Source organism: Chiloscyllium punctatum, chromosome 7 (assembly GCF_047496795.1).
Source record: "Chiloscyllium punctatum isolate Juve2018m chromosome 7, sChiPun1.3, whole genome shotgun sequence".
Taxonomy (NCBI): Eukaryota; Metazoa; Chordata; class Chondrichthyes; order Orectolobiformes; family Hemiscylliidae; genus Chiloscyllium; species Chiloscyllium punctatum.
The window spans coordinates 48,066,893-48,094,253 of NC_092745.1; the positions used below are offsets into that span (position 1 = coordinate 48,066,893).

Here is a 27,361-nt window from a genome sequence, read left to right on the forward strand (position 1 = left end):
AAGTACAAGGCAGTGATTTCTCTTTCCATCTGTGAGATGTCCTTTATATTAGACAAGAAATTCTGAATGTCTGTTGGCTCAACAGTTAATCTTTAGTAACATTTGCAAATCCACTGTATTAATTTTGGACTTCAAGTAAAATGTATCTATAATTGTAACACAATTTCTGTGATTAAAAAGTAGTTTTGATTCCACAATTGTGATAAAATGTTGCCTTTGAAGACGACTTGACTTCAGATCTTTTGTCAATCATTTTTCTTGGGATGTGACTATCACAGCCAAGTCAGTATTAGCAGCCCATCACTAATTGCTCGAGAAGATTGTGCCCAAGGCCTTCTTGAACCACTGCCAACTCTTGCATTTGTTCACTAGATTTCAAAAGCATGCTGACATGTTTCATTGAGACTTTATTGCTTGTATCAATGTACTGAGGATAGACAAGTTGCTTTCTATCAGGAATAAACCAAAACACTTGATTTAGCATGGAGCAAAAAAAAAATGCAATAAGTACAATTGCAAAATAAAGAGTATAATTACAATATCTTAGTGTCCTAACTGGCTGAAAATTGAAACTCATGGAACCTCTTGTGGTCCTGTGATAGTGTTACTCGGTTCAAGTCTCACTTACACCAGAGATGAGCAACAACATCTCTGAACAGGTTGGCTCGAGAAAAAAAAAGTTGAAACTCACCATTGGATAAGACGTCAATTACAAAATTGAGCAGTAAAGACTGGAGGTATAAATAAATACTCTGAACGTTCGTCAATATATTGCTGATATCTTTTATAAATTATTAGTGTTTTCATATAAGTTTGTCTCCAGATATGTTCACTATTGAAGACTTAATTGAAGCAAAAGGGGTTCATTGAAAGGCAACAGTTTAGAAGTTTCTCAGATGAAGGTGTTGCTGGTGAGGTCAACATTTGTTTGCCTTCCCTAATTGCAGCAGTGTGGCACATTTACATTCATCTGGGGCGGCACAGTGATGCAGTGGTAAGCACTGCTGCCTCTCAGCACCAGGGACCCAGTTTGATTCCAGCCTCAGGCGACTGTCTGTGTGGAATTTGCACAATCTCCTGGTGTCTTTGCAGGTTTCCATCAGATGCTCCAGTTTCCTCCCACAATCCAAAGATGTGCAGGTTAGGTAGATTGGCCTTGCTGAATTCTACATAGTGTCCAGGCATGTGCAGGCTGGGTGGGTCAGTCATTGGAAATGTGGGGTTACAGGGTTAGTGTGGGGGTCTGGTTGGGATGCTCTTTGGAGGATTGGTTCAGACTCGATTGGCTGAATTGCCTCTTTCCACACTTAGGGATTCTATGATTTGGTGGATTTCATGGTAATGCTGGTAGATTTTAAAATGAGTAGGATGTTCGGAGTGGGAATTTTTCCCTTGTTTGCGACTCTCCCAAAAATCACTGTCCCTCAATATATCTTTCATCTCATTATTATTTGCATAGTAATTATCACCATATCAACTCCATTGATTTTGTTTTATTTTGAAAACAAACAACCGATAGAATTTGGTAGCCAGTTCATGAAAGTCTCCTTGAAGGAATGGATTTGACAATTCATTCCATCGTATCTATGTGGACTTCTTCATGAGGTTTTCTGGGTGGTTTCATTTTCTTTTGTCTTTGACATTTTAAAGATATTTTCTCCAGTATCAGGAAATATTACAGACTTATTTTTTTTTAATTGGGAGGAGCACAGTACTAGTTTAAATTTGAATGCCTTCACGACATTGATTTTATGTGCTAAGTCTCTGTTCTCTGCCTGTTGTCCACAGTTCAGCTCATGCAGTTTTAAAGTTACGTCTGTAAGGAGCGTGACGTCAAGCAATCATGTATTACCTAACAGTTCACTACTTTTGATTTAAGAAAAGTAAAAATTTTGGACATCAGCTCTAAAAATCTTTATGAGACCATCCTTTGATCTAACCAGCATGAAGGATTAGTTCACCGTGGGCACCACTGAGTTCATCACGTAATGCTTTAAACATTCACGTTAGGGGCAGCATGGTGGCTCAGTGGTTAGCACTGCTGCTTCACAGTGAAGGGACCTGGGTTTGATTCCAACCTTGGACGTGTGTGTGTGTGTGTGTGTGTGTGTGTGTGTGTGTGTGTCTACATTCTCCCTGTGCCTGCATGTGCTTCCTGTGATTTCCCCTCCCACAATCGAAAGATGTGCAGGTCAGGTGGACTGGTCATGCTAAAATGCCCATAGTGTGCTATGGGCATGGGAAATGTGGTGTTACAGGAATCGGATTAGTTTGGGTGCTCTTTGGAGGGTCAAGGGTGCTTCCTTGATGGGCCTGCATCCACACTGTAGGGGTTCCAGATGATGTTGAACGGCTCTTGTTAAAATAGAGTTTATGAGCTTAACAACAACTTTAATTACATGAGGAAAAAAATCTATTACTTTTCTCTCTAATGCTTGCCAATGGAGCAAGTTTCTGTGTTCTAAAGGAAACAACATGAGGAAGAAGAGTGTCGCCAAGGCATTACGCTGCTGGCAGTCAATTAAGGTCAATGGCCCGCCCCTAAAAAAATACAGACCAGGTCAGAGGGATGGCAGCTTAACATCTCAAAAGTGTTGAGAAAATTCATCCTTGGGTTCAGCCATGCAACTTCCACCCAGCTACCTAAACGCTTGGGATAACTTGGCAGCAGTAGTATTCCTCCCTCTGGGCCAGGGGTGCAGGGTTCATGGCCCCACCAGGAGCTGCTGATGATGGAACGACTGCACAATCCTCCAAATCCTTTGCATCATTCTCCTGTATTCCCTCAAGTTAGGGTGAAAATAAGCAAAGGGGAATGCTTGGGTTATAAACCATTATACGAGGATAATGAGAACAAGAACAATAATAACCTGTGAGGCACACTCTATTGGAAGAACTAAGATGGTGAGGTATGAATGTTTCATACATGAAGAGAACATGATCAGATTGTGCCTTGGCTTTCAGTCTGAGTGACTGCATTAGTATTTAAAGGCATTTTTCATTGTTCCACTTGGTGATTAATTTAGAAAATAAGGGTATCATTTTGATAATCCTGGACTAAGTAGTGAAGCTTTCTTTTCAATGTCTACATCTGAGAGTAGAGTGAAGAACTGACCTCTGGATTTACTTGTGAAACGCTTTCTCTGTCCACCGGAGGCACTACGTGGGAGCAGTGCTGTCTGCTGGTGGCTGATGTCCACAGGGCTGGTGGCTAATAGGTTCTCTTTGTATTTGTTCATGAGCGACAGCTTGGTGGTGTCACTTCCTGTAGGAAGAAACGAACACAGTCAAAAACAAAAGCCTTTCTTTACAATGTGAAGTCTTCCTCACCCCAATCCCACGAAAGGAACCTCACTGTTAACAACTATACGTTTTATCATCAGAAATTACCATCACTCATGTCTACGAGAATCTACAATGCCTTTGACCCACTCACTCATGTCCTGGAACCAGATCTTTGGAAATTGAATTCCGAGATAATCTGCAGAAAATAATATCCACCAAGTATGTATAGGTGCAAAACAAGCACAGGTGGGGGAGTCATGATCAGATATTCTGTGCTAGAAACCAGGGTGAGTAATGTAAGGTTTGATCTGGGCGTGATGGTAAAGTATCAAACATCTCAAGCTTGAAGTACAATATCCATCAAACATACCCACTTCCAGTTTTAATAGATATAAAACCTGGGAGAGCAGATGCAGGGGAATCGTACTGTTAAGGTACTGAACGTCTATGAACTGTCATATTCAGTTATACTTCTATGGAAGAAAGACACATGACATGAATGAATTTACAGACCTAATCTCTGGAGACATGATTACTAAACTCTGCGGATCCTCATTATGGCATCTAAAGAACTTCAAACATGATAAGTAAGTCAAATGAGCCCAGCCACAGAAATTGATCTGACCCTAGCTAACAGATAATTTATAACTGAGCAGCAACTGTATCATATTTTGAAAATTGCAATGTACAGTGTAATATTAAAGTATGTACTCTACTCCATCCTCTATCCTCAGTAATGTGAGGGCACTTAGTGCCATTTAGCAAAATAACCTGCAACCTTATAAACTTTGTTTTGACCAACAGATTTAATTATAGCCTGATTAATAAAAACACCCCATTCTCTCAGTTGAAAGACTGATTGTACAAACATTTCTCTTTCACTAACTGCGCAAGTTTAGTTTTCTTGTTTAACTGGGTGTAGGGTGGAGTTGACCTGGATGTGACACTGAGTCAGGATCCATTCGATTTCCTTCCTCTCTGGAAAGTGAGGTATCCCAACTGAAGGGAAGAAAAATGATTTTGTGCTTTTTTTTTGCTTATTGTGCCATATTTTGCTCAGAGGTTGTGGCTGTTTTATTCCTGACAGCCAGTTGGGTGAAATAAAAATCCAAAGTCAATCTTGGAATAAATTAACTCGCAGAAAGAAACATTCCAGCTACATATCTCCTTACTCCATTCAACTCTTGCATCTGCAAGTGTCTCTTTCTATGCACCCATGGCGCTGTCCAATCCATGGACACCAGCTGCATGTGCTTAACGTCAGTTGAAATAACGAACATGTGCAGATGAGGGAATCATGATCAGACATTCTGTGCTAGAAACCGAGGTGAGTAATGTGAGGGCTTGATCTGGGTGTGATGATAAAGTATCAAACATCTCAAGCCCAAGTACAACATCTGTCAAACATGCCCACTTCCAGTTTTAACAGACATGAGACATGGGAGAGCAGATGCAGGAGAATTGTATGGTTGAGGTACTGAGGATCTATGAACTGTCATATTCAGTTATACTTCAATGAAAAGAAGGATCATGTTTCCAATATGTTGGACCACCATTCAATAAGATCATGGCTGACCTGTTTGCGTTGATTCTGGATAAACGAGTGGGTGAAGTTTATGAAGGGGTAAGAGAGAATGTGATTAAAATCAAGTGAGCCGTGATCTTGCTAAATGACAGATCAGGCACAATGGGCATCTTCTGCTCCAATCGTTCTCATGGTATTATGTGTTCATCAAGTGAAAACTTTCTATCTCCATTTTGACTTCACCACCTAACAGATTTGATCAGAATAATACAGCATTTATGTCCATGCCGCTCCCAGGAACACTCCGAGTCTGTAATTTATCATATCATGACAGTGAAATATGTAAAACCTATCTTAATCATCTTTGATAGAGAAGGGATATGGGTTATTTTTAAGCGCCATTTGAAAGGTAACTCACAAATTTACCTTACGAATGATTCAGCCATTACTAACGCGTGCATTATTAGAGATGACTGCAGCGAGAGCACTTATAAGAAAGATTTTGCTTCTGATTTTCTCAGAATCAATCCACATTTACCAATGCAGGTTATGTTACAAGTTAGAGAATTGTAATCACATACTACCATCCAAAAGTAATTTGTTTAGAACAACATAGTTTAGATTTGCAATAGTCAATTTATTTTTTATAGCTGGTGTAGATCACAATTTGGTCACTACTTAAAGAATCTAGAAATTAATGCATTGGAAAAATAACAATTTTTAAGTGACATAGTGTGTTGTTATTACCAACTGTGAATTAAAATCAAACTTGATAACTGGATTAGAAGTGTTTGTGCTCCAGTTAGATTGAGCTGAATTTTACAGGAGTTAAGCTTCTGACAGAATGCAAAATTAATTTGGGAAGGTTCTAGTGACTCCAGAGCAGAGAAATCCGTTTGTAATTCTACACAATTGCATTTATATTTTTTTACAAATGTATTCTTCCAGCGGATGTGGGAGCTGCTGGCATGCGCAGTATTTATTGCTTATCCCTAGCTGCTCATGAACTAAGTGACTGGATTGACCATTTTGAAGTGCAGTCAACCACAGTTTTGTGGATCTGGCGTCAAATTTGGGTCAAAACAGTAAAGGGTAGCATTTATAATCACTGTACTAGTGTAGTAAAACTTCCCCACCTACCAGAGAAGAATTTCCTCCTCTTAATCACATGAATTGACCAGATAATTTTGCGTCAAGATTAGAGTAGTGCTGGAAAAGCACAGCAGGCCATGCAGCATCTGAGAAGCAGGAAAATCAATGCCTCAGGCAAAAGTGCTTCATCAGATTTCTGACCTGCAGTGCTTTTCCAGCACTACTCTAATCTTGACTTGGTCCCCAGCATCTGTAGTACCCATTTTCACCCAGATGATTTTGTGTAACTATCTATGACAACTGTTGTGGTCATCATCTCTGAAACTAGTTTTCAATTCCAAAATTATTAGTGGAATGTAAATCCTACCATTTCCTACTATGCGGTCAGGTTCAAACTCATGTTCCAGAGCAGTAGCTTTGCCTCTAATACCACTAATAATACCAACTTTCTTGTGAGAGTCATCAAGCCATAAAAGTCTACAGCATGGATAAAGGTCTTTTAGTCCATCTATTGTCTTCAGAGATCATGTTTCAAAGATTGGAATAGAGTGTACAATAAATATTGGATTCATGATCTTGTCACATGTTCTCATCTGTAGGTACTTTGAAGCTGGGCGTTCAGTATAATAAGCTGGGAAATATCACCGTTAGTAAGACAGCTCCATTTATTTTCTTCTCTTCTACTGCTGTTACTTAAGGGATTGCCAGGGTTATCTTCGACCACAGAGAACCGAAACAAACAGTGAATTAACAGCAACTTGCTGAATAGCCCATCAGTGCAAGGTGACTTCAATCAGATAAAGACTAGACAACAGATCAATGCGCTTAATCCCAAAGGTACCGTTCAGAGTTGCCTACAGATAAATCAACTAAATTCTTGATGACAAACAAAAACAAATGCAATAAGAGCCTCAAAACAAGTTAAAGGAAACAAAAAAAAGTCAGCTCCATCAGAAAGCGTAACGAAAGTAGCCTTCAAGTACCTTCTCATCCCTTTTTTTTAGTTTCACGTACAGAAGTTTCAACTGAGTTTTTAAACAGACTGGCTGCAGTCACCATCACTTCACTACCCTCCCTCTCCTCTTGAAAACAAGCAAGAGGCTATTGAAAAGTTCAAAATGGAGTCCACAATGGTGATAAAATCTGACCAATCATTTTTAGATACAACATGGTGATGTCACCCAGAAATGGGACTCAGAATTATTGGAAGAGATCTTTACATTGTCAAACTTGCCACAACAAACTTCAGAACTTTTAGAACTTCAAGGATTGAAAAACAGACTGACAACATTTTTCTGGTATAATTTTTTGTCCCCCAAATGAAATTGACAAGGGGAAATTGTGAGAAAGCAATTAAAAGCAACATGCGAATTAACTATCCATTGGAAGGAGGAGTAGAAGGAAAATAAACAAATTGTTTCCTGGGAAAGAGCAGGCCAGAGTGATGGATAACTTGCTGCCTCACAACAAATGGACAATTAAGACTGCCTGCAGAAATAATTCCCCAAAAGTACAGGGATAAATTGCAGGAAAAGTTGTATTTTCAAGCAAACGTAATGAGGAACAGTGGAGCTGCTGCTGCTAAGAAGGCAAGCTGCGAACTTGAGGACTATATAAGTGTAGGAGAAAGATGCTGGAGACCAGAATTGAAAAATGTGATGCTGGAAAAACACAGCAGGCCAGGCAGCATCCGAGGAGCAGGAGAATCGACATTTCGGGCATAAGCCCTTCTTCAGGGCTGTATAAGTGTTAATCAATGTTGGGGATGAAAGAATCTAAAGGATCATCAATAATGTCACACCACAAACTTGAAAGACAGAAAATTGTGTATAAAGCAGAACTTTGAAGAACAAGTATCAAGCCTTGGACACTTCTGGAGACAGACATTAATGGTTGGCATAGGTTTCTCGTTTGCAACCAGTAATTTTTTGATTTTTAAGTGGTTCAAGTCATCCCCAGATCCCTGGTTCTAGACACTGGATGTATTTACAGAATGTGAAATGAAGGAGACAATAGACAGGTGTTTCAGAGTAAAATAATCTCTGCGTTCATTTAAAATACAAAAGGTAAGCATAGTATACAACAGCTCACCCTCCCACCCCCCCCAACTCCCCCCACACACACACACACACACGCAACCAACAGTGAAAGTAACACAATCAACTAAGCAGAGGGCTGTATATATTATTAAATGCATTATTTGCTGGATTAAACATTACTAGAACCTTAAAAAAAAACAAGTTTAATTACAGAAGTTTCAATAAGGTTTGCTACCCTTGGGGTTCCCAATGCACTTCCACCACCAGCCTTCCCCTCCCTGCTAGCCACGTCAGAAACTTTGGGATCTTGGGAGTTCCAACTCATCACTGAGGGAAACATGGTTTTAAAGCACGGTAGCTCAGTGGTCAGCAATGCTGCCTTACAGTGCGAGGGACCAGAGTCTGATTCCTGCCTTGGGTGAGTGTCTGTGTGGAGTTTGCACATTCTCCCAGTGTCTGCATGGGTTTCCTCTGGGTGCTCCGGTTACCTCCACAATCTTAAGATGTGCAGGTTAGGTGAATTGGCCATGCTAAATTGCCCATAGTGCTGGGTGTATTAGTCGGGTAAGTATAAGGTAGGGGAATGGGTCTGGGTGGGTTACTCTTCAGAGGGTCGGTGTAGACTTGCTGGGCCGAAGGGCCTGTTTCCACACTGTAGGGAGTCTAAACTAATTAAAGTGCGTCCAGTTGCTGAGGTTCTTGTTATTGGTTCTCTTCATTCAAAACAAGCCTGTGTCTGTAAACTCTTCTTTGTATAGCGCTTTGTTACTTTCCCTCCTCTCGGATGTCCTTTGTTGCGATGACACTCTTGGCTCATCTTCCCGAGTCAGCTTCTCTGTCCGGCCTCATGGCTCTCGGTTCTGGAGCTGCTTGTTGGGGCTGGAAGTCTGTGGTGAAGCTGTTTGTGCAGGAGTTTGTTGTTGAAAAGAAGGCTCCCCCTTCACATCAGATCGGGGTAGCAGTTATACAGACTGTGTGCCCCATCATCTCCCCTGACATCTTTGTTGCCCATTGTGTTTTCCTGATCGTTAAGAGTTATGTGTGAATGGATTTTAATTGAAGTTGAATATTCAGTATCTCTCTAGGCCCCATACTGTCAGTGTTGTATATCCTGAGGTATAAAAGTTAGTGTTCGCTGATTGTCCTCTTTGAGAGGAGGTATAAATTGGAATTCAAGGCTGAACCATGGTTCCAGCCAGCCATCTCCATTCTGTGAGTTACGTTTGAATATTCTCCACAGAACTCATCCCAACTTGCACTTACCTCTTAAAAGTTTTGAAAATGTCCAGGGTTTTCTCCAGTACTTCAGATGATAGGGATTATTGAGTCTTCCTACACTGGAAATGTAGCTCAATTTTATCATTAATTGAGTAATAGCCAAGTTCAGTTGTGAGACTTAAATTGAGGGGTCTTATTTTGTTTGCTACATGCAATAAAGTTTAAATCATTGATTGTGAGATTCCTTAAGAAGTCGCCAAATCAAAGGTAACTTGTGGTAGTTTTATATAAGACAAAAAAAATTTCCCATGGGATCAGAGGGAGACAGTCTGTTGACAGCGCATTTTACTCCTACCTATTGTCTCCAAAGGGACAATCTACTGGACAGTTTTGTGTCTTTCAGAATATGAAGAACTTAGCAATACAATGGCTTTCAGAGAGGGAGAGGGGCCGGGGAATCAGAAATGAAAGAACAAACAGCAAGGCCTGTGATTGGATGAATGGCATGAAATAAGAAAAGGAATGATGCGAGAAATACGAGCATGCTATTTGATTCCTAGAGCCAGCTCTACTATTAAATAAAACAATTACAGAAATAATAGTGGTCTTAACTCCAATTGTCAGCCTCTATGTTTTCTTTGACTCCCTTGTGGACCATAGATCTGTCTAATACTACCTTGAATATATGCAATGACAAAATCTATGCTGCTCCGTGGGGTAGTGAATTCCAAAGACACTCTGGGAAAGTGATTTTCTCCTCATCTCCCATTGAAAGAAAGGATCACTTATTTAGAAACTGTGCCTCCTGATTCAACACTCTCCCCATGAGAAAAACCGACTCTATTCTGTGCCCTCAGAATATTATATGCTTCATTAACATCACCTCTCATTCTCCTGCACTTCAGCGTATAGACCAACCTGCTCAATATTTTTCCAGACACCACCGCCTTCACTCCAGGGATCAACCTGGAGAACTTTCCCTGAACTAGATCCAATTTATGTATATACCTCCTTGTAAATAAGACTTTGGTCTCATCTCAAAAACTTCTGGTACAGTTGTAACAAGACTTCCCTACATTTTTTACATCATCTCCCTACCTAGAGAGCCTACCAATCCATTTGCCTTCTTAATTCCTTATTGTACCTGCATGATAACATTTGGGACACTCAAAACCCTTGCAAGCACACAAATCTGCAATTCCTCGCATTTTACATGACAGTCTGCTTTCTATTCTTCACCTCGCTGACACTGTTAAACCTCACATTTCTCAGTCACTATTCCATCTGCCAAATATTGGCTCACTCAGTCCACCTTGTAGACTATCTATGCAGACTGTTTGTCTCATCCTCACAGCTTCTTTCTCAACCTTGGTTTTCATTGTCAGGAAATGTGGCTATAATGCAATCAATCCCCTCATCCAAATCATTAAAATAGATTATAATTATTGGCTGTAGAGTACTGACCCTTGTGGCACTTTACCTGTTACAGTGTTTCAACATGAATGGACCTCTTCTTTCGTTCATTCATGGGATGTGAGCACTGCTGAATGGTCCAACATTTATTGTCTTTCCCTAGTTGTCTATAAGGTGGTGGTGAGCTGTCTTCTTGAACCACTATAAGTGATGTGGTGGAGGTAGATCCACAATACCATTAGGAAGGGGGTTCCAGGATTTTGATCCAGTTGCAGTGAAGGAACGATGATATAGTTTCAAATCAGAAGAGTGGATGGCTTGGAAATGAACTTGCAGATGAGAATTCCACCACCTGGAAGTGGATTCCAAATGCACTATACCTCCTGATGGCCTTTATCCACTCTTTGAACTTTGTCATACAGTCACATGACAGGGAAACAGACACTTTGGTCCAACCAATCCATGCTGACCATAATCCCAAACTAAACTAGTCCTACCTGCCTGCGCTTGGCCCACAGCCTCCAAACACTTCTTATTCATGTGCTTGTTCAAATGTCTTTGAAATGTTTTAACAGTACCTGCATCCATCACTTCCTCTGGAAGTTCATTTTGTCTTCAAATAATTCTACTGAATTTCAATTTCATAAAAACATGTTCACTCTGCTTCATTGCATTATCATTTTCTAATATCCTGCAACTACCTTCCTTAATAGTGGATTCTAACATTTCTCCAATGACAGATGTTAGACTAACTAGCCTCTAATTTCTTGCTTTCTGTCTCCCTCCTTTATTGAATAGCAGTGTTATACAATATTAGCAGTTTTGCATTTGCACTGGGACTTCTCCAGAAGAAAGGCAACTTATAAAGTTTACAACCCATGCATTCCCTCTCTCTCTGCTGGCACCTCTTTTAAAATCCAGATACAGGCCATCCGGTCCAGGTGATTGTAGCCTTTCGGCCCATCAGTTTTCTTGACTCTTATTCTGTCAAGAAAGAGATTGTTTAAATTTCCTCCCTTTTATACATTGATTTTTTACTTTTCTTAGGATTTTTTTGGTATCTTCTATCTGCCACGTCATTGCTTCCAATATTAATTCCCCAATTTCTTTCTCTGTGAGAAAAAAAAAGTGGTGTCTACTTTTCTTTTTGGTACGTGCTGCTCTCATTGTCTTTATCAAAGTAACTCTTGCTCGTTTACTCTTGTATTCTAAGTCCACCCTCTTTACCATTTTTGTAATGCAGACAAAAGGAATAGCTTGGAACAGCCAAGAAACAAAAAGGTCCTTCTGACTCTAAGGTGACGATATGACCAGAGTTAGGAAATCTGAACTAAACAGAAAATTTCTTGTGACACGAGTCATCAGTCTACATTTGTAAGGAAACAAAAATACAGCTAATAGATTAGATTACTTACAGTGTGGGAACAGGCCCTTCAGCCCAACAAGTCCATACTGACCCTCCGAAAAGCAACCTACCCGAACCCATTCCTTTACATTTACCCCTTCATCTAACACGACGGGCAATTTAGCATGGCTAATTCACCTAACCTGCATATCTTTGGACTGTGGGAGGTAACCGGAGCACCCAGAAGAAACCCACGCAGACACGAGGAGAATGTGCAAACTCCACACAGACGGTTGCCTGAGGTGGGAATTGAACCCAGGTCTCTGGTGCTGTGAGGCATAAGTGCTAACCACTGTGCCACTGTGCCGGCGCAAGTTGTACATGCAACGCCCTTTGCATGGAAAAATTGCCCCTTAGTTGCCGATGAAATCTTTCCTCTCTCATCCTAAACCTATGTTCTCTAGTTCTGGACTCCGCCACCCTGGGCAAAAGACCATATCTTTTTATCCTATCCATGCCCCTCATGATTTCATTAATCTCTGTAATATTATTGGCATTTTATCTAACTCTAAAAAAAATTATGATTCTGAAAGGAAGAATAAGACAAGAGAAACAAGAGAAGGCCTCTCACCTCTTTAATACTGCTCTGCCAATCAATAAGATTATGATCAGAGAGTCATAGAGATATACAGCACAGAAACAAACCCTTCAGTCCAGTTTGTTCAAGCTGACCAGATATCCTTACCTATGCTAGTTCCCATTTGCCAACATTTGGCCCTTTTCCCTCTAAATCCTTCCTATTCATATGTCCTTCCAGATGCCTTTCAAGTATTGTAACTGTACCTGCCTCTACCAGTTCCTCTGGCAGCTCATTTCATACACGCAACAGAGCCGAGAGTGTGGTACTGGAAAAGCGCAGCAGGTCAGGCAGCATCCAAGGAGCAGGAGAATCGACATTTCGGGCATAAGTCCTTCATCAGGAATGAGGCTTGTGGGCTTGATTGGGGGTGGGGGGTGGAGCTGAGAGATAAATGGGACGACGGTGGGATGGTAGCTGAGAACATGATGGGTGGATGAAGGTGATAGTTCGGGGGGGGGGGGGGGGGTGGTGGAGTGGATAGCTGGGAAAGGTGATGAACAGATAAGGAGGTTGGTGCCAAGTTGTACATGCAACACCCTTTGCGTGAAAAAATTGCCCCTTCGTTGCCTTTTAAATCTTTCCTCTCTCATCCTAAACCTATGTTCTCTAGTTCTGGACTCCTCCACCCTCAAGAAAATACCTTACCTTTTTGTCCTAACCATGCCCCTCATGATTTCATTAATCTCTAAGATCACCCCTCAGCCTGTGATGCACCAAGAAAAACAGCTCCAGCCTCTCCCTATAGCTAAAATCTTCCAACTCTGGCAATATCCTTATAAATCTTTTCTGAATCCTTTCAAGTTTCACAACATTTGTCCTATAGCAGGGACACCAGAATTGCAGGGAGAAAGTGAGGACTGCAGATGCTGGAGATCAGAGCTTAAAAATGTGTTGCTGGAAAAGCACAGCAGGTCAGGCAGCATCAAAGAAACAGGAGAATCGACATTTCGGGCATAAGCCCTTCTTCAGGAATCATGCCCAAAACGCGATTCTCCTGTTCCTTTGATGCTGCCTGATCTGCTGCACTTTTCCAGCAACACATTTTTAAACATCAGAATTGCACACAATATTCCAAAAATGGCCTCACCAATGTCCTGTACAGCCACCACATGACCTCCCAACTCCTATACTCGATGCTCTGACCAATAAAGGAAAGCATACCAAATGCCATCTTCACTATCTTAACTACCTGCGACTCCACTTTCAAGGAGCTACGAACCTGCACTCCAAGGTCTCTTTGTTCAGCAACATTCCCCAGAACCTTTCTATTAAGTCCTGCTCTGATTTGCCTTTCCAAAATGCAGCATCTCACACTTATCTAAGTTAAACTCTATCTGCCATTCCTCAGCCCACTGGCCCATCTGATCAAGATCCTATTGTAATCTGAGGTAAACTTCTTCACTGTGCACTACACCTCCAATTTGGTGTCATCTGCAAACTTACTAACTATACCTGTCTGATTTTAACCTCAACTCTACATTCCTGCATTCCCCTGATAATCTTACATCCTCTTAGTAATCAAGAATTTATCTCTCTGGTCTTGCTAATATTTCAATGTTCTGCAAACACTGCTTTTTGGGAAAACCATTTCCAAGGGCTCTCAACTCTCTGAGAGAAGGAAACATTTCCTCATTTGTCTTAACGCTGATTTTTAATCTGGGGGTGATCCTTGGTTATAGATTATCCCACAAGAAGAAACATCCTTTCCACATCCAGCCTGTCAAGTCCCCTCCGGATCTTATATGATCCGTTAAGTCACCTTGACTCTTCTGAAGTCAGAGGATACAGACTTAGCCTGTCTAGCTTTTCTTTATTAGGCAATCCGCTCATTCTAGGTATTAGGTTGGTAAACCTTCTCTCAACTACCACTAATGCATTAACATCCTTCTGTAAGTATGGTAACCAATCCTGTACATAATACTCCATATGCGAACTTGCCAATGCCCTGTAGAATTAAATCATAACCTCTCTACTGTTGCATTCAATTCCCCTTGCAATAAAACATAATGTTCTATTAGCTTTCATGATTACTTGCTGTACCTACATATTAACCTTCTGTGATTCATGCACCAGGGCAACCAGATGTCATTGCACCTCAGAGCTCTGCAACCTCTCATTGCTTAGATAACATGATTTGTTTTTTAATTCTGTCAAAATGGACAATCTCTCAGTTTCTGATATTATACTCCATTTGCCAGACCATTCCCCATTCAGTTAACCCATTTCCTTTTTCGCTCTCCATATTTGCTGATGAAATAAAAACACAAAGTATTCGAACTTCACCAGGTCAACATTCTTACTATTTGATTCATAGATGTACCATCCAGGTACGGTAGCTGCAAGGGTATAAGGTACTTGAGGGTGACCCTCACAATGTGTGCTCCACAAAAATTAAGTTTTGAAATGTATAATTTGCATTATGGTGAATAAAACAATCTGCATCAGGAGAATATTAAAACACTGATTGCACATTCTCATTGACCTACACTTTTCACAAGATGTGTTCTGGAAAAAAAAATGAGCATTATAATTTGGAATATGGTTCACATAATGTAATACTATCTTGCTACAGTTACTAGATGATTTATGAACCATTTACATTCTCAGTAATCATTGCAATATAGTGGACTTAATTACATTATGTTCATGTTATTTAATGGTTTGTCATTTTGAAATAGCCAAGTTGATATACAAGTTTGTAAAACTCACAAAAGCATACTAAGGGATTGAATAGCAAAATTCCACCTTATGTGATTACATTTGGAAATGCTTAAAACGTTTTTAAAATTAAAACCCTACTGTCAGCAGTTGTGCATTCTGGCCCAGATTGTTGCGGAGTTGGTGTTGGTTAGCACTGAAAGTAGAGAACAGGATCAACTCCAAATTTCCCATCTAATTGCCAATTCTGCAACACTTCACCAGTCAGTGTAAATGTATAGATACTCACAAAGTACATGGCTCTCCCAATTTTACTAGCTCCATTGCAAGGGATGGTTGTTTCAACACTACTGCATCCTCACCTTCCCCTATAAGCTCAATGGAGTAGATGGTTCTACAGAACTGAGGAATCACAGGTTAAATTGCAGGGTGTCACATGGGGAGAATTACACTCCATTCCCCCCATCTGCAGAATCCAATACCTATTCACACCTTAGCTATTACAGTCTTCCCACTGCTTTCTTCCACCTGAAGCTCCACCCTCAATGTCAAATGTTGTTGTTCGCACTGCAGTTACAATGGTGAGCTCAGGTACTCTTTATCTTTCTGTGTGTAACCTCCATATGGCATCGTGTGACCTCCTGTGCAAGGCCACAAATGAAAAATGTTGTCTAAGGTAATGGTTCTGAAAAGGTCAATACTAAAGACAGAAAAAGGCTTGACTCAATTTCCTGATGTCATATGATAACTGAGGAAAGGCAGAGGGTCTTAGGATCTTTTTGGGCGAAGTACTACTTCCACAGACCTTCCAATAGACTTGGTGATATTTTCTAAGTCATGAACATAACTTTTTATCATTCAATATACCACATCTTGTTTCAGACTAGAGCCTTCTCTTTGGGACTCACTGGAGGTTTTCATTTAATACTGTAAACCAAAGAAAATTCTTCAACCAGGATAGGGAAAGTGGATGGGTGGCAATAAACTGCCTTATCCACACGCTGACTTGAGTTAGCACTGCAGCACAGACAGCGTGGTAGTAGCAGCGGGCTTCACTGCTTAATAACAAAGTGACACCAGTGCGAATTGCAATAGGTTGAAGAGCACTTTATTCCAGTGAACCCAGGAACAGTTTCAGATGTTGACAGCTTTAAAGACTTTATGGCTTTAGGAACCACTCGTACTGACAGTAAGCAGCTGAGCAGTCAAACAGCCTGCAGAGAAACTCATGGAAAGGTCAATAATAGGGAAACATCACTTTAGTGGCAAAGCTTCTGACTTTGGACCTGGTGAGAGAAGTGCAGAAGCAAGCATGAACGAGAAGCTCGTCACGTCACAGATTCCATTGGGAAGCAAGGATCCATAAGAACAGTCATGATGAAAGGTTGAGCTAGGAACTGAGAAGGTATTAGAGCTCAGCGAATAAAGTTGAAAACCTCTTTTGGACAATAGGGAAACTTTAAATGAATGGACCAAGGTGGGCTGAGCAGGCCAGAGATTAAAAATAGACTAGTTCTTACAGCCCACAACAAATACTCCAGCCTGGGAAATGAGGCACCACAGAATCAAACTAAACTGAGCTTGCAGTTTGGGTATCATCATGAAGGCAGAGTCAAGGCAAAGGAAGGGCAAGTTAAAAACAGAGTTTAATGGATGAAGATCAAAAGGAAACTATTCAGGGTTAATAAGGAAGGAGGATCCATAGCTTAACCCATGACTCAGTTGGGAAGAATTTGTCAAGATGAGGGGCATCAGGTTTTATTTGGCAAAGCCAAGGAAAATGAAGAGCATTCTTCATTTCGTTGTGAGAGAAAGAGAGGACAGCAGACGCTGAAGATCAGGTTCAAAAAGTGCGGTGCTGGAAAATCACAGCTGGCCAGGCAGCATCCAAGGAGCAGGAGAGTCGGTGTGTCGGGCACAAGCCCTTCAACATGGTGTGTGTGGGAGGGGAAGGGGGCTGAGAGATAAACAGGAGGGTGGGACTGGGGGTAAGGTAGCTGAGAAGGCGATAGTTGGGTGCAGGTTGGGGGGGGGGGGGGGGGGTGATGATGGTGATAGGTCGGAGGGGAGAGTGAAGCCACCCTCGTAATCCCAGATTCGTCATTTCCCCTCCCCCTACCTCATCAGATCCACCCCTCCAACTGGGCACTGCCCTCTTGAACTGTTCCACCTGCCCATCTTCCTTTCCACCTATCTGTTCCACCCACCCCTCCAACCTAACACCATCACCCCCTCCATCCATATCCACCTATCACCGTCTCAGCTACCTTACCCCCAGCCCCACCTTCCTGTTTATCTCTTAGCCTCCTTCCCCTCCCACACACACCCTGATGAAGAGCTTACACCTGACACACCGACTCTCCTGCTCCTTGGATGCTGCCTGCACCACACTTTTCAAATTCATTTAATTGTGAAAGAGTAAAACTATTCCACTTTGCCCCCAATGCAGCAGCAAACCTTCACTTTGCCTGAAGACAGCAGGAAACTTCCATTTTGGTAACAGATGGTTCAAAACCTCATTATGACAAAACAAATCCCCAAGTAACCAGTACTGTAATATAGCAACACAAGATTTCAGAGCGTAAAGCATGAAAAGAAGAAAATTAGACCAAGGGTTCAGAAGAGATTTCTCAGAAATGTTGCCAGGTATGGAAGGTTTGAGTTATAAAAAAAGACTGGGACTTCTTTCACTGGAGTGGAGGAGATTAAGAGATGACCTTGTCAAGGTTTAGAGAATCATGAATGGCATACGAAGGGTTAATGGTAAGTATCTTTTTTTTGGAAAATATCAAGAGTAATGCGCATATTTTTAAGATGAGGGGTGCTGTATTTTTTACACAGAGGGTGGTTCACGTGTGAAATGAACTTCCTGAGGAAGTGATGGATGCAGGCACAGTTACAATATTTCAAAGAAACTTAGGCAAGTACACGAATAGGAAAGGTTTGGAGGGATATGGGTCAGGAGCAGGTAGGTGGAACTAGTTTAGTTTGGGGTTATGTTTGGCAATGGGTCTGTTTTCGTGCTGTATGACTCTTTGCCTCTACAACATTGTTATACTGCAAAGCTTGAAAAAAAACAGACAAGGAAAATGAATCCGCATTGCCAAATTGAAGGTCTAAAAATCTATTGGGGAAAGAGAATAAGGCAGCTTCTTTAATGCTGCCAAATTAGAAGTGTTTGAACTCAGAAATAAAAGCAGCAATGAAATAGTGCAGAATTAAAAAGCTTTAAATTAAGAATCAAGACTAAATCACATTAAGAAGGACTTGTAAAAGTGTTAATACTACCTGTCAAATGTAATTTCAGAGATGGGTAAACTGGAATATATGATTGGATATTTTAGAAGAAAAAGACAGAGTTGCATTAAAGCGAGACACTAAATAACATTCTAAACAAACAAATATGCCAATGTATTTGACAGGTACCACAGTTGACAATGTTATAGCTCATTAAGATATAAATATTTTTCATGAATTCTAAAAGTTTTTCATAAATTACTTCAATCTGAGAACATATAATTCTGGAAAGAGCAAGAAGTAAAGTAAAAGTTGAGCACCAGAGTTATCTGGATATGTTCATTAATGTACATGACAGATTAGTAGAAAACATGGACTATGAAGCTTTAAGAATCAATCCATAAGAATTCTAAAATCAGAATTCATAAGAGTTGAAATTGCTATTGGAATGACAGATGAGTCTTTATCAGACTTACTATAATCTACAGATCTATTTTTGGAAAAAGCTAATTCGATTGTGTTAGAAGCAGAAAATCATAAAGAAATTCGGAGAGGAGGGCGACACCCTTATCACGAGACTAAAAATAGTCCATCTTGCTTCTAGTGTAAAAACCCTCAAAACTAATGCAAAGAACAAGCCAGGTAATAGATATGAAGGGTAGAATTTCATAGGAACTTTTTTGTATGCCAGGCTGCTGGTCTGTTGTCTGGGAATCGACGGACTGAGCTCATTGGGTACCTATTGTTCAATGTGTGCTGGTCTAACTCTCCATTGGCTTTGCATTCTATTGTGACCTTCTAGAAAAGGGAGTCGGTTGCTTGTTCTCCTCCCCTTTGGTGAACTTTATAACGGTAAGGATGACACCTTTTGTCATCACAAAATGCAACAAATTAGAAAAACTCACAAACACATAAACAATATCATTAGTGTTTACAGGAAAGCCACAAACTCTGACCAGATACTCAACTACAGGAGCAATCATCCCAACGCCCACATGTGGACCTGCATCAGGACATTATTTGAATGAGTCACAACATACAACACAACACAACACACAGCACCCAGGAACTAAGAGAAGCCAAGGAAAAACATCTATACAACATATTCAGGAACAACGGGACCAGATAAGCACAGTCCACTTTTCCTGTACATCAGTCCTAAACAAGAAGACACAACACGCCCAGAAACTCGAGCCATCCTGCCATACGTTAAAGACATCTCGGAGATGACAACCAGACTACTTTGGCCTCAAGACATCATGGTAGCCCACAAACCTACCATCACACTGAAACTGCTCCCGATGAATTTAAAGGACCCCACACAAACAACCAGCAGAACAAACATCTTATACAAAATATCCTGCAAGGACTGCAGCAAACATTACATTGGACAAACGGGCAGGAAACTAGCCACTTGGATACATGAACTTCAACCAGACACCAAAAGACATGCCCAACTATCACTGGTATCCATACACACAGACTAGGAGGGACATCGGTTCGACTGGGACAACACATTCATTCTGGGACAGGCTAAATAAAGGCACGCACGGAAATTCCTGGAGGCCTGGCATTCAAATCAGAACTCCATTAACAAACATATCGATTTGGATCGCATTTACCAACCTCTCAGAAACAGAACTGGAAGTGATATCACCTACCACAACCATTCAAAACACATAAATAACAAGCAGGATAGAACACCAGCGCTTCAGCAGAGGCTCATTGATGATGTCACCGAGCATGGTGACGAAACATCTGAGAATAAATCTACCAGCTCAGCGAGCAAACTTACATCCTGAACCCCAATCTTAGCTACAATCTTCTCCAAATTGTAATCACAAAACTCACAACAAAAATGTCTCCATCATATCATTTACTAGAGAAGAAATGTCAATGTATATCAACAAATTGTCCACTGTTAGCATTTTTATGCCTAAACAATTTATATTAATCAAAAGCCCCTTACTTTTTCCAATTAAAACAAAGGGAAACACTTTTCATCAATTAACATGTGGTTGCTGATATTTCCACTATTCCTGATAATAGACCAGGTTCAGTTCCATCCTCAGGCGACTGTCTGTGCGGAGTTTGCACATTCTCCCGGTGTCTGCATGCGTTTCCTTTGTGTACATTGGTTTCCTCCCACACTCCAACGATGTGCAGGTTAAGTCGATTGGCCATGGGAAATGTAGCATGACAGGGACAGGGAAGGGGTGAGTATGGGTGGAATGCTGGTCAGATAGTCGGTGTAGGCTTGTTGGGTCAAATGGCCTGTTTCCACTCTTTGGGGACTCTATGATCCTGAATGATAATTGTGATCAATTCTTTACTCAGTCAGGGAACAAATGAAACACTATAATGGATTCCTCCAGTGCATTCTCACCAATAGCCTGAAAATGGTTTAAGGCCATAATGATTGAGGTGAAGTGTGGCATTTGAAATTATGGGGCTCATGATTAAACATTTCACATTTTAAAATGATTTTGCTGGAAAGCATTGGATACAGAAAATATGAGACGACAATGGCTGCATCACCTTCTAGATGATTTAATTTTCCTATCCTTAATAAATGAGTTTTGGAAAAGAGATGCAACTTCAGGATACCTGTCACAAAAACATGCCGTGTTAAAGATTATTAAAAGATAAATGAAATAATTTGATCCCCTGAGAGGGCAGAGAAAGAAAAAATCTCCACTCTATCCTCAGTCAGATGTTCCAAACCCTAAGCAACACTGGAGTACATTTTGATGTCACAATATGGGTTGCCAAATAGGCAAAGAAAAGTTTACCTGTATATTTTTTCTTTCCGCATGAAAGCAGAGACCTTTTACAACAGTTTATATTAGCTGCACACTTCTCTGAGGAAAGTAAGCAATATCTTTATTACTGGAGCCACGTGGGAAATGATAGAACAAGTGACTGTGGGGTAGCACAGTTCTCAACATGCTCCAATGTGCAATCTCAATAAATGAAATTTCCCTTTATGGGAATTGTGCAGCTCCACTGAAACATCAGAGGAAAGAATGATGAGGGAAGTTGGGAGAATGCTATTGATTTTGTTTTTTTTTCAAGTTTCCAAACTGTTCCTAGATCTGCTTCTCACAACAGAAGAAAAGTTGAACTTAGAAATTACTCAAAATGATATTAATTCAAATTAGATCTTTTAAACTTGACACCCATTTAGATTTTACATTAGTCACTAGCTTGTTTAATCATTCATTAGTTCAAAGTGCTCATCAAATATTAATTCAGGGTACCATCAATTTATTTCTTCACTGGCTCTTAAGACATCAGTAAATGGCCTAGTCACGCCATTGTTTTTGGAAAATCAGTATTTCTACTTTCCCCTGTTTAATTTGCTTTTCAGTATTTTGCTTACAAGCCAACCCATTGGACATTGGTCAACTTCTGAATTTCAGGTGCTGCTGGGATTTCATTGACATCACCATCATTTTTCTGGTTATAAAGCCTGTATTTCATTTCTTTCAATTATTTATCCTATGTTTTCTAATCAACATGTTCAGAGATGCTATTACACACCTCCAGCACAGGTGGAACTTGAACCCAGGCCTGTAAGTCCAGGGGTAGAGCCACAAGAGGCCCCTTGCATTTTATCTTTGACCACTTTATTTCATTTGAAATTCAGCACCTTGTCTACAGCCAGGCAATCAGAACTACAAACATCGATTGATTTGGCATTCGCTTCTCAAGAAAGACATACGCTGTAGACATCTGCAGCATGCCATTGACCTGTTATCCTCAATTGAAGAGAAATCCCTTCATTAACTCTGTAATTCTCTGAAAGAAGTAAGCAACATCTTTACAATCTGAGCCACATGGGAAATAACTGATATTGATCAAAAAGTGTAAATTAGGTTTTGAACATTAATTGTAAAAAGAATAAATACAGCTAAGGCATTAGTACAGCTGGGTAGCCATGGGAATAGCAGATGGCTTTGCAGCTTATGCTAGGTTATGTCTGGCCACTGGAACCCATCTCTAATCAGAGCTGCCAGTATTTTACAGGACGTGTAATTAAATCCACCCAGAGATTCAACACCAGTGGCAACAAAAGACCTGCTTCAATCAATAGTTTCTGCATTCATCAGGCTGTCATACTTGAAAATACAGCAACGACAATCAATTCTACAGAGGGAGTGATTCATGCTTGTCACAATTGTCTTATTAAGGTTATTGTCAGCCATAAATACATGCTCGTCTTCAGAAAGATCCCTCTGCCTATTAATTTCCAGCATCAGATTTTTGGAAGCATTACTCAATAAATAACAAACCTTTAGTAACTTTTTTTTTTAAAAAAGCCTCCCTCCAATTTGCTTTGGGCAAGTGCTGACATGTATTGCAGTACAGCATTAGCCAGCACACCCAACAATTCAGTAAATTATCCAAGTGACCACTGATCCCATCTGCATGCTGAGACATAATGAATGTTGATGTAATGCTTTATTATATAGTGGGATTATATAGTGCTGTATGTCAAGTACAGAAACAAGACAGGAGAAAGTGAGGACTGCAGATGCTGGAGAACCACACTCTTTGACTATCGAAACAATTCACTCAATTCAACCAGCCTCTGCCAGTGGTTATAAGCACAAGAGCTGCCTCGCACTTTCTCAACAAATGCCTCTGTTCTTTTCTGCCTCAAATCCTTAACGAAGTTGTCTTTAAATGGACTTGTACTGTTGACCTTTAATGCTTCTTATGGTAGTAAGTCACACATTTGCATGTAAAGGTTTGTTTTACAGGATCAAAACTAGAAAATAGGAGTGGGAGTAGCTCCTTCGAGGCTGCCCTGCCATTCAGTATGATCATGGCAGATCATCGAACTCAATACCACGTTCTGCTTTCTCCCCATAACTTTTCAAAACCCTTTCGGCCTATGAACTGAATTGATTTCCTTCTTGAAAACTTGATTGATACAGATTACATTATTTACAGTGTGGAAACAGGCCCATCGGCCCAACAAGTCCACACTGACCTGCCGAAGTGCAACCCACCCAGACCCATTCCCCTACATTTACCCCTTCACCTAACACTATGGGCAATTTAGCATGGCCAATTCACCTAACCTGCACAGTTTTGGATTGTGGGAGGAAACCGGAGCACCCGGAGGAAACCCACGCAGACACGGGGAGAATGTGCAAACTCCACACAGAGGGTCGCCTGAGGTGGGAATTGAACCCGGGTCTCTGGCACTGTGTGGCAGCAGTGCTAACCACTGTGCTACCATGCCACCCATTGCCACCGTGCCGCCCATTGTGTGATAATATCCTGAATTAGTGGTCCCTAATTTTGGGGACGTCCTCCTTCAAATACATGTCACTTCTCTTTGCGAGACAGGAGAAACCCAGGCTGTTAAATTTTGTCTGATTGTCTGGGGAAGGATTGGCAGTGTCATCTGGTCCACTCTGCACGCGGCTAAAAGTACCTTGAGAAACATGAGCACAATTGGTTCAGTAACTATTATTATTTTTTTAATTGGCTACTTGCCCCACTTGTTATGAATGTTCTAATTTTTTACCCTCTTCAATCTGAGACAAGTGCATTCAAGAGTTCACTGTTAGCGAGCTTTCAGAAGTTTTATAGCTCAGATTGAGGTTCTAGATGTAGGTTTGCTCGCTGAGCTGGAAGGTTCGTTTTTAGACATTTTGTCACCATACCAGGTAATATATTCAGTCAGCCTCTGAAAGAAGCACTAGTGGTCTAGCCCACTTTCTATTGATATGTTTGAGTTTCCTGTGGCTGCTGATGTCATTTTCTGTGGTGACATAATTTCCTATGGTGATGTCATTTCCTGTTCTTTTTCTCAGAGGGTGGTAAATGGGATCGAAGTCAATGGTTGTGTTGATAGAGTTCTGGTTGGAATGCCATGCATCTAGGAATTCTTATGTATGTCTCTGTTTGGCTTGTCCTGGGATGAATGTATTGTCCCAGTCGAAGTGGTATCTTTCCTCATCCATATGTAAGGATATTATTGAGAGTGAGTCATGTTATTTTGTGGCTAGTTGATGTTCATGTATCCTGGTGGCTAGTTTTCTGCCTGTTTGTCCAATTTAGTGTTTGTTACAGTTCTTGCAAGGTATTTTGTAAATGACATTAGTTTTGCTTGTTGTCTGTATAGGGTCTTTCAAGAACTTGAATATTTTGCTTTAACAAGGTGAAGGCTCACATAAACAACATTTGAATAGTTGTGAATTCAGCAACCTTTCTAATAAATAATATATTTTACCAATTTTCATTAATAACTCTGAGGGATATAATACTTTAATAGCTTGTTTTGACATGCGACATTTGTGATGTGCCATCTGCAAAATCCTCAAATTACAAAAATACTTGAGTACTTTACAATGTAATCAATGATTTATTGTGCTGTTTGAAAAATGGAGTCATTATTAAACTGGCCTTTTGTAGGAGAAAATGCTAATTTTACACCACCTCATGTATTCAAGGTACCACTAGCATACTACATTGAATTAGTTATTTTTGCAACTGAACCTGACAATGAAATAATGCACAGTAAATCCCATGAACATCAAGCTAGATGCATGACCAATTAATCCATTTTTAGCCACACAATCAGAACTGCAGATACGGATTGTGGGATATAAGTAAAGTAGTGTTACTTCTGCAATTATAATTACTTATGCAAGGTAAATGAACTCACACCAGTGTGTAGTTGTTTCAGCCAAGAGCTGAGTCAACTGGAATGCAAACTATGTGGAGGAAATACATAATTGTTTTTGTATTAGTTAAAATTGTATGCAAGAATGAAACGTGACTGCAAAACAATGGTAGATGTTACAGACAAATAGATAAGTTGCTGTGAGGATGTAGGTTAAGTAGATATTCTTGCACAAGCAGTAGTTATAATCATCTGTTTCCCACTTTTACAGAAACACAGGAACAAACCCCAATTAGAAGGTCATAAGGATCAGTATGGTTGGGGAAAGCACAGATGGAGGGAGGAGATAATACCTAACAACGGGCCACAGCAGGATGTGGTCAAACGGCCTTGTGAGGCCAGAATTAAGCATTTTGTCACAGATAAGGCCGGATAAGGCAAGAGATAAACAGGAGTAATGGGTGCCAGTCTTAGAGAAGTGGAAGGTGTAAACGGGGAGGAGCAATGGGATAAAAAAAGGAACCAAATTACATAAATATTGTGTATTCGTTGAATTCAGGGTGTGTGTGTGTGTCCCTGCCTTGTAGACAGTGGACATCGCACCCTCTTGCAAGGGTAAAATAAATGACACTACTGATTCAGATCTTGTCTCGGACTGAAATTATTGAAGTGAGTGAGCTTTGTTTCTCACACTGATCAAGGGAGATGCAATACCCAAGACACCTCCTAAATTCCCTTTACTTCAAAGGGATTTCTTTTGTATCTGTCTGAACAGGCTGTTGGTTCTTTTGTTTAGTGTCTTGAATAGCGATTGCACCGCTGACTGTGCAGCATTCCTTCAGTGCTGCAGTGAAGAGCCAGCCTGGATTGTGTATTCCGGGAAGAACTGATTTGAGTCACACTTTCTAGTTTGTATATCATCAGTTCTTATATCTATATCCAAAAGATCTTGAGTCAGAACTGTAGCTTCAATTCACAATATGCCATTCAGCTATTAAACTGTCTCCCTGTTGCACACTAAGTGAACAAAGTGCATTTGCTCTGCATTCTTGAATGCTCTTGTCAGTTACGGGTCAGGTGGCAGATAAGAAGCTGGCTTTGTTTATGGGAAGGTGAATTAAAGAAACTGCAACACCAAGTAAGATGCAGATATGTGTATCATCTAGAATATGGTGCTGTCACACTTACAGCTGATTTCCAGTGGCACTGTTCATGTAACCTACTGATGAGCAGTGCTTTACAAACAGATTTAAAACTGAAATTTATTTCCTAGTTGCACACAATTGAGTGGAGTTTACATTTTTTATCTTGGTGGCATTGTGTAATGTGATTACGATGTGCCGGCCAATGCAAAAGATCAGGTAATTTCAATCACGAACGTGTTATGGTCAAAATCACTTAACTTCTTGTTTTTGCAATTTATTAGAGTGATTCAAACACAATTTTCTCAGATCGGGCCAATTCCATTCTGGTCAAAATTGCAAAATCTCACTGATTCTGCTGGTCCTGAACAGTTGTTAAAATGGTTTTTACTTTCTTAGGCACACAGAAATAAAAAGGCACATCCTGAAAGTTTTCCAAAATTCATTTTTAGGAAACTGTTGCAGCTAAAAATAAATTGATGACTGTGAACTATTGATTGTAGCTTTATCAAATCATGTTTTGGAAAGTTAGATTAGATTAGATTCCCTTCAGTATGGAAACAGGCCATTTGGCCCAACAAGTCCACAGTTACCCTCCAAAGAGTAACACACTCAGACCCATTCCCCTACCCTTTATTTACCCCTGACTAATGGACCTAACACTAGGAGCAATTTAGCATGGCCATTCACCTGATCTGCACATCTTTGGACTGTGGGAGGAAACCCACACTGACAGTCGCCCGAGGCTGGAAAAGAACCCATATCCCTGACGCTATGAGGCAGCAGTGCTAACCACTGAGCCACCGTGCTGCCTATATTTGTGATTTTATATCAGATTAGATTAGATTACCAACAGTGAGGAAACAGGTCATTTGGCCCAACAAGTCCACACTGACCCTCCGAAGAGTAACCCACCCAGCCTTATTCCCTTACCCTAAATTCGCCCCTGACTCATGCACCTAACACTATGGGCAACTTAGCATGGCCAGTTCACCTACCCTGCACATCTTTGGTGTGTGGGAGGAAACCAGAGCAGCCAGAGGAAACCCACGCAGACACGGGGAGAATGTGCAAATTCCACGCAGACAGTCACCTGAGGCAGGAATTGAACCCGGGTCTCTGGA

At 40.6% G+C, this 27,361-nt stretch overlaps 1 protein-coding gene across 1 annotated transcript in view; it reads right to left on the minus strand.

Moving 5' to 3' along the window:
• Positions 1-27,361, minus strand: part of astn1 (astrotactin 1) — a 2,276,897-nt gene that overhangs the window by 1,443,160 nt on the left and 806,376 nt on the right. Inside the window, exon 4 of the mRNA XM_072573509.1 lies at positions 3,116-3,265. Within this exon, the coding sequence (XP_072429610.1) occupies positions 3,116-3,265 (150 nt within the window). The remainder of the gene's footprint in view (positions 1-3,115; positions 3,266-27,361) is intronic.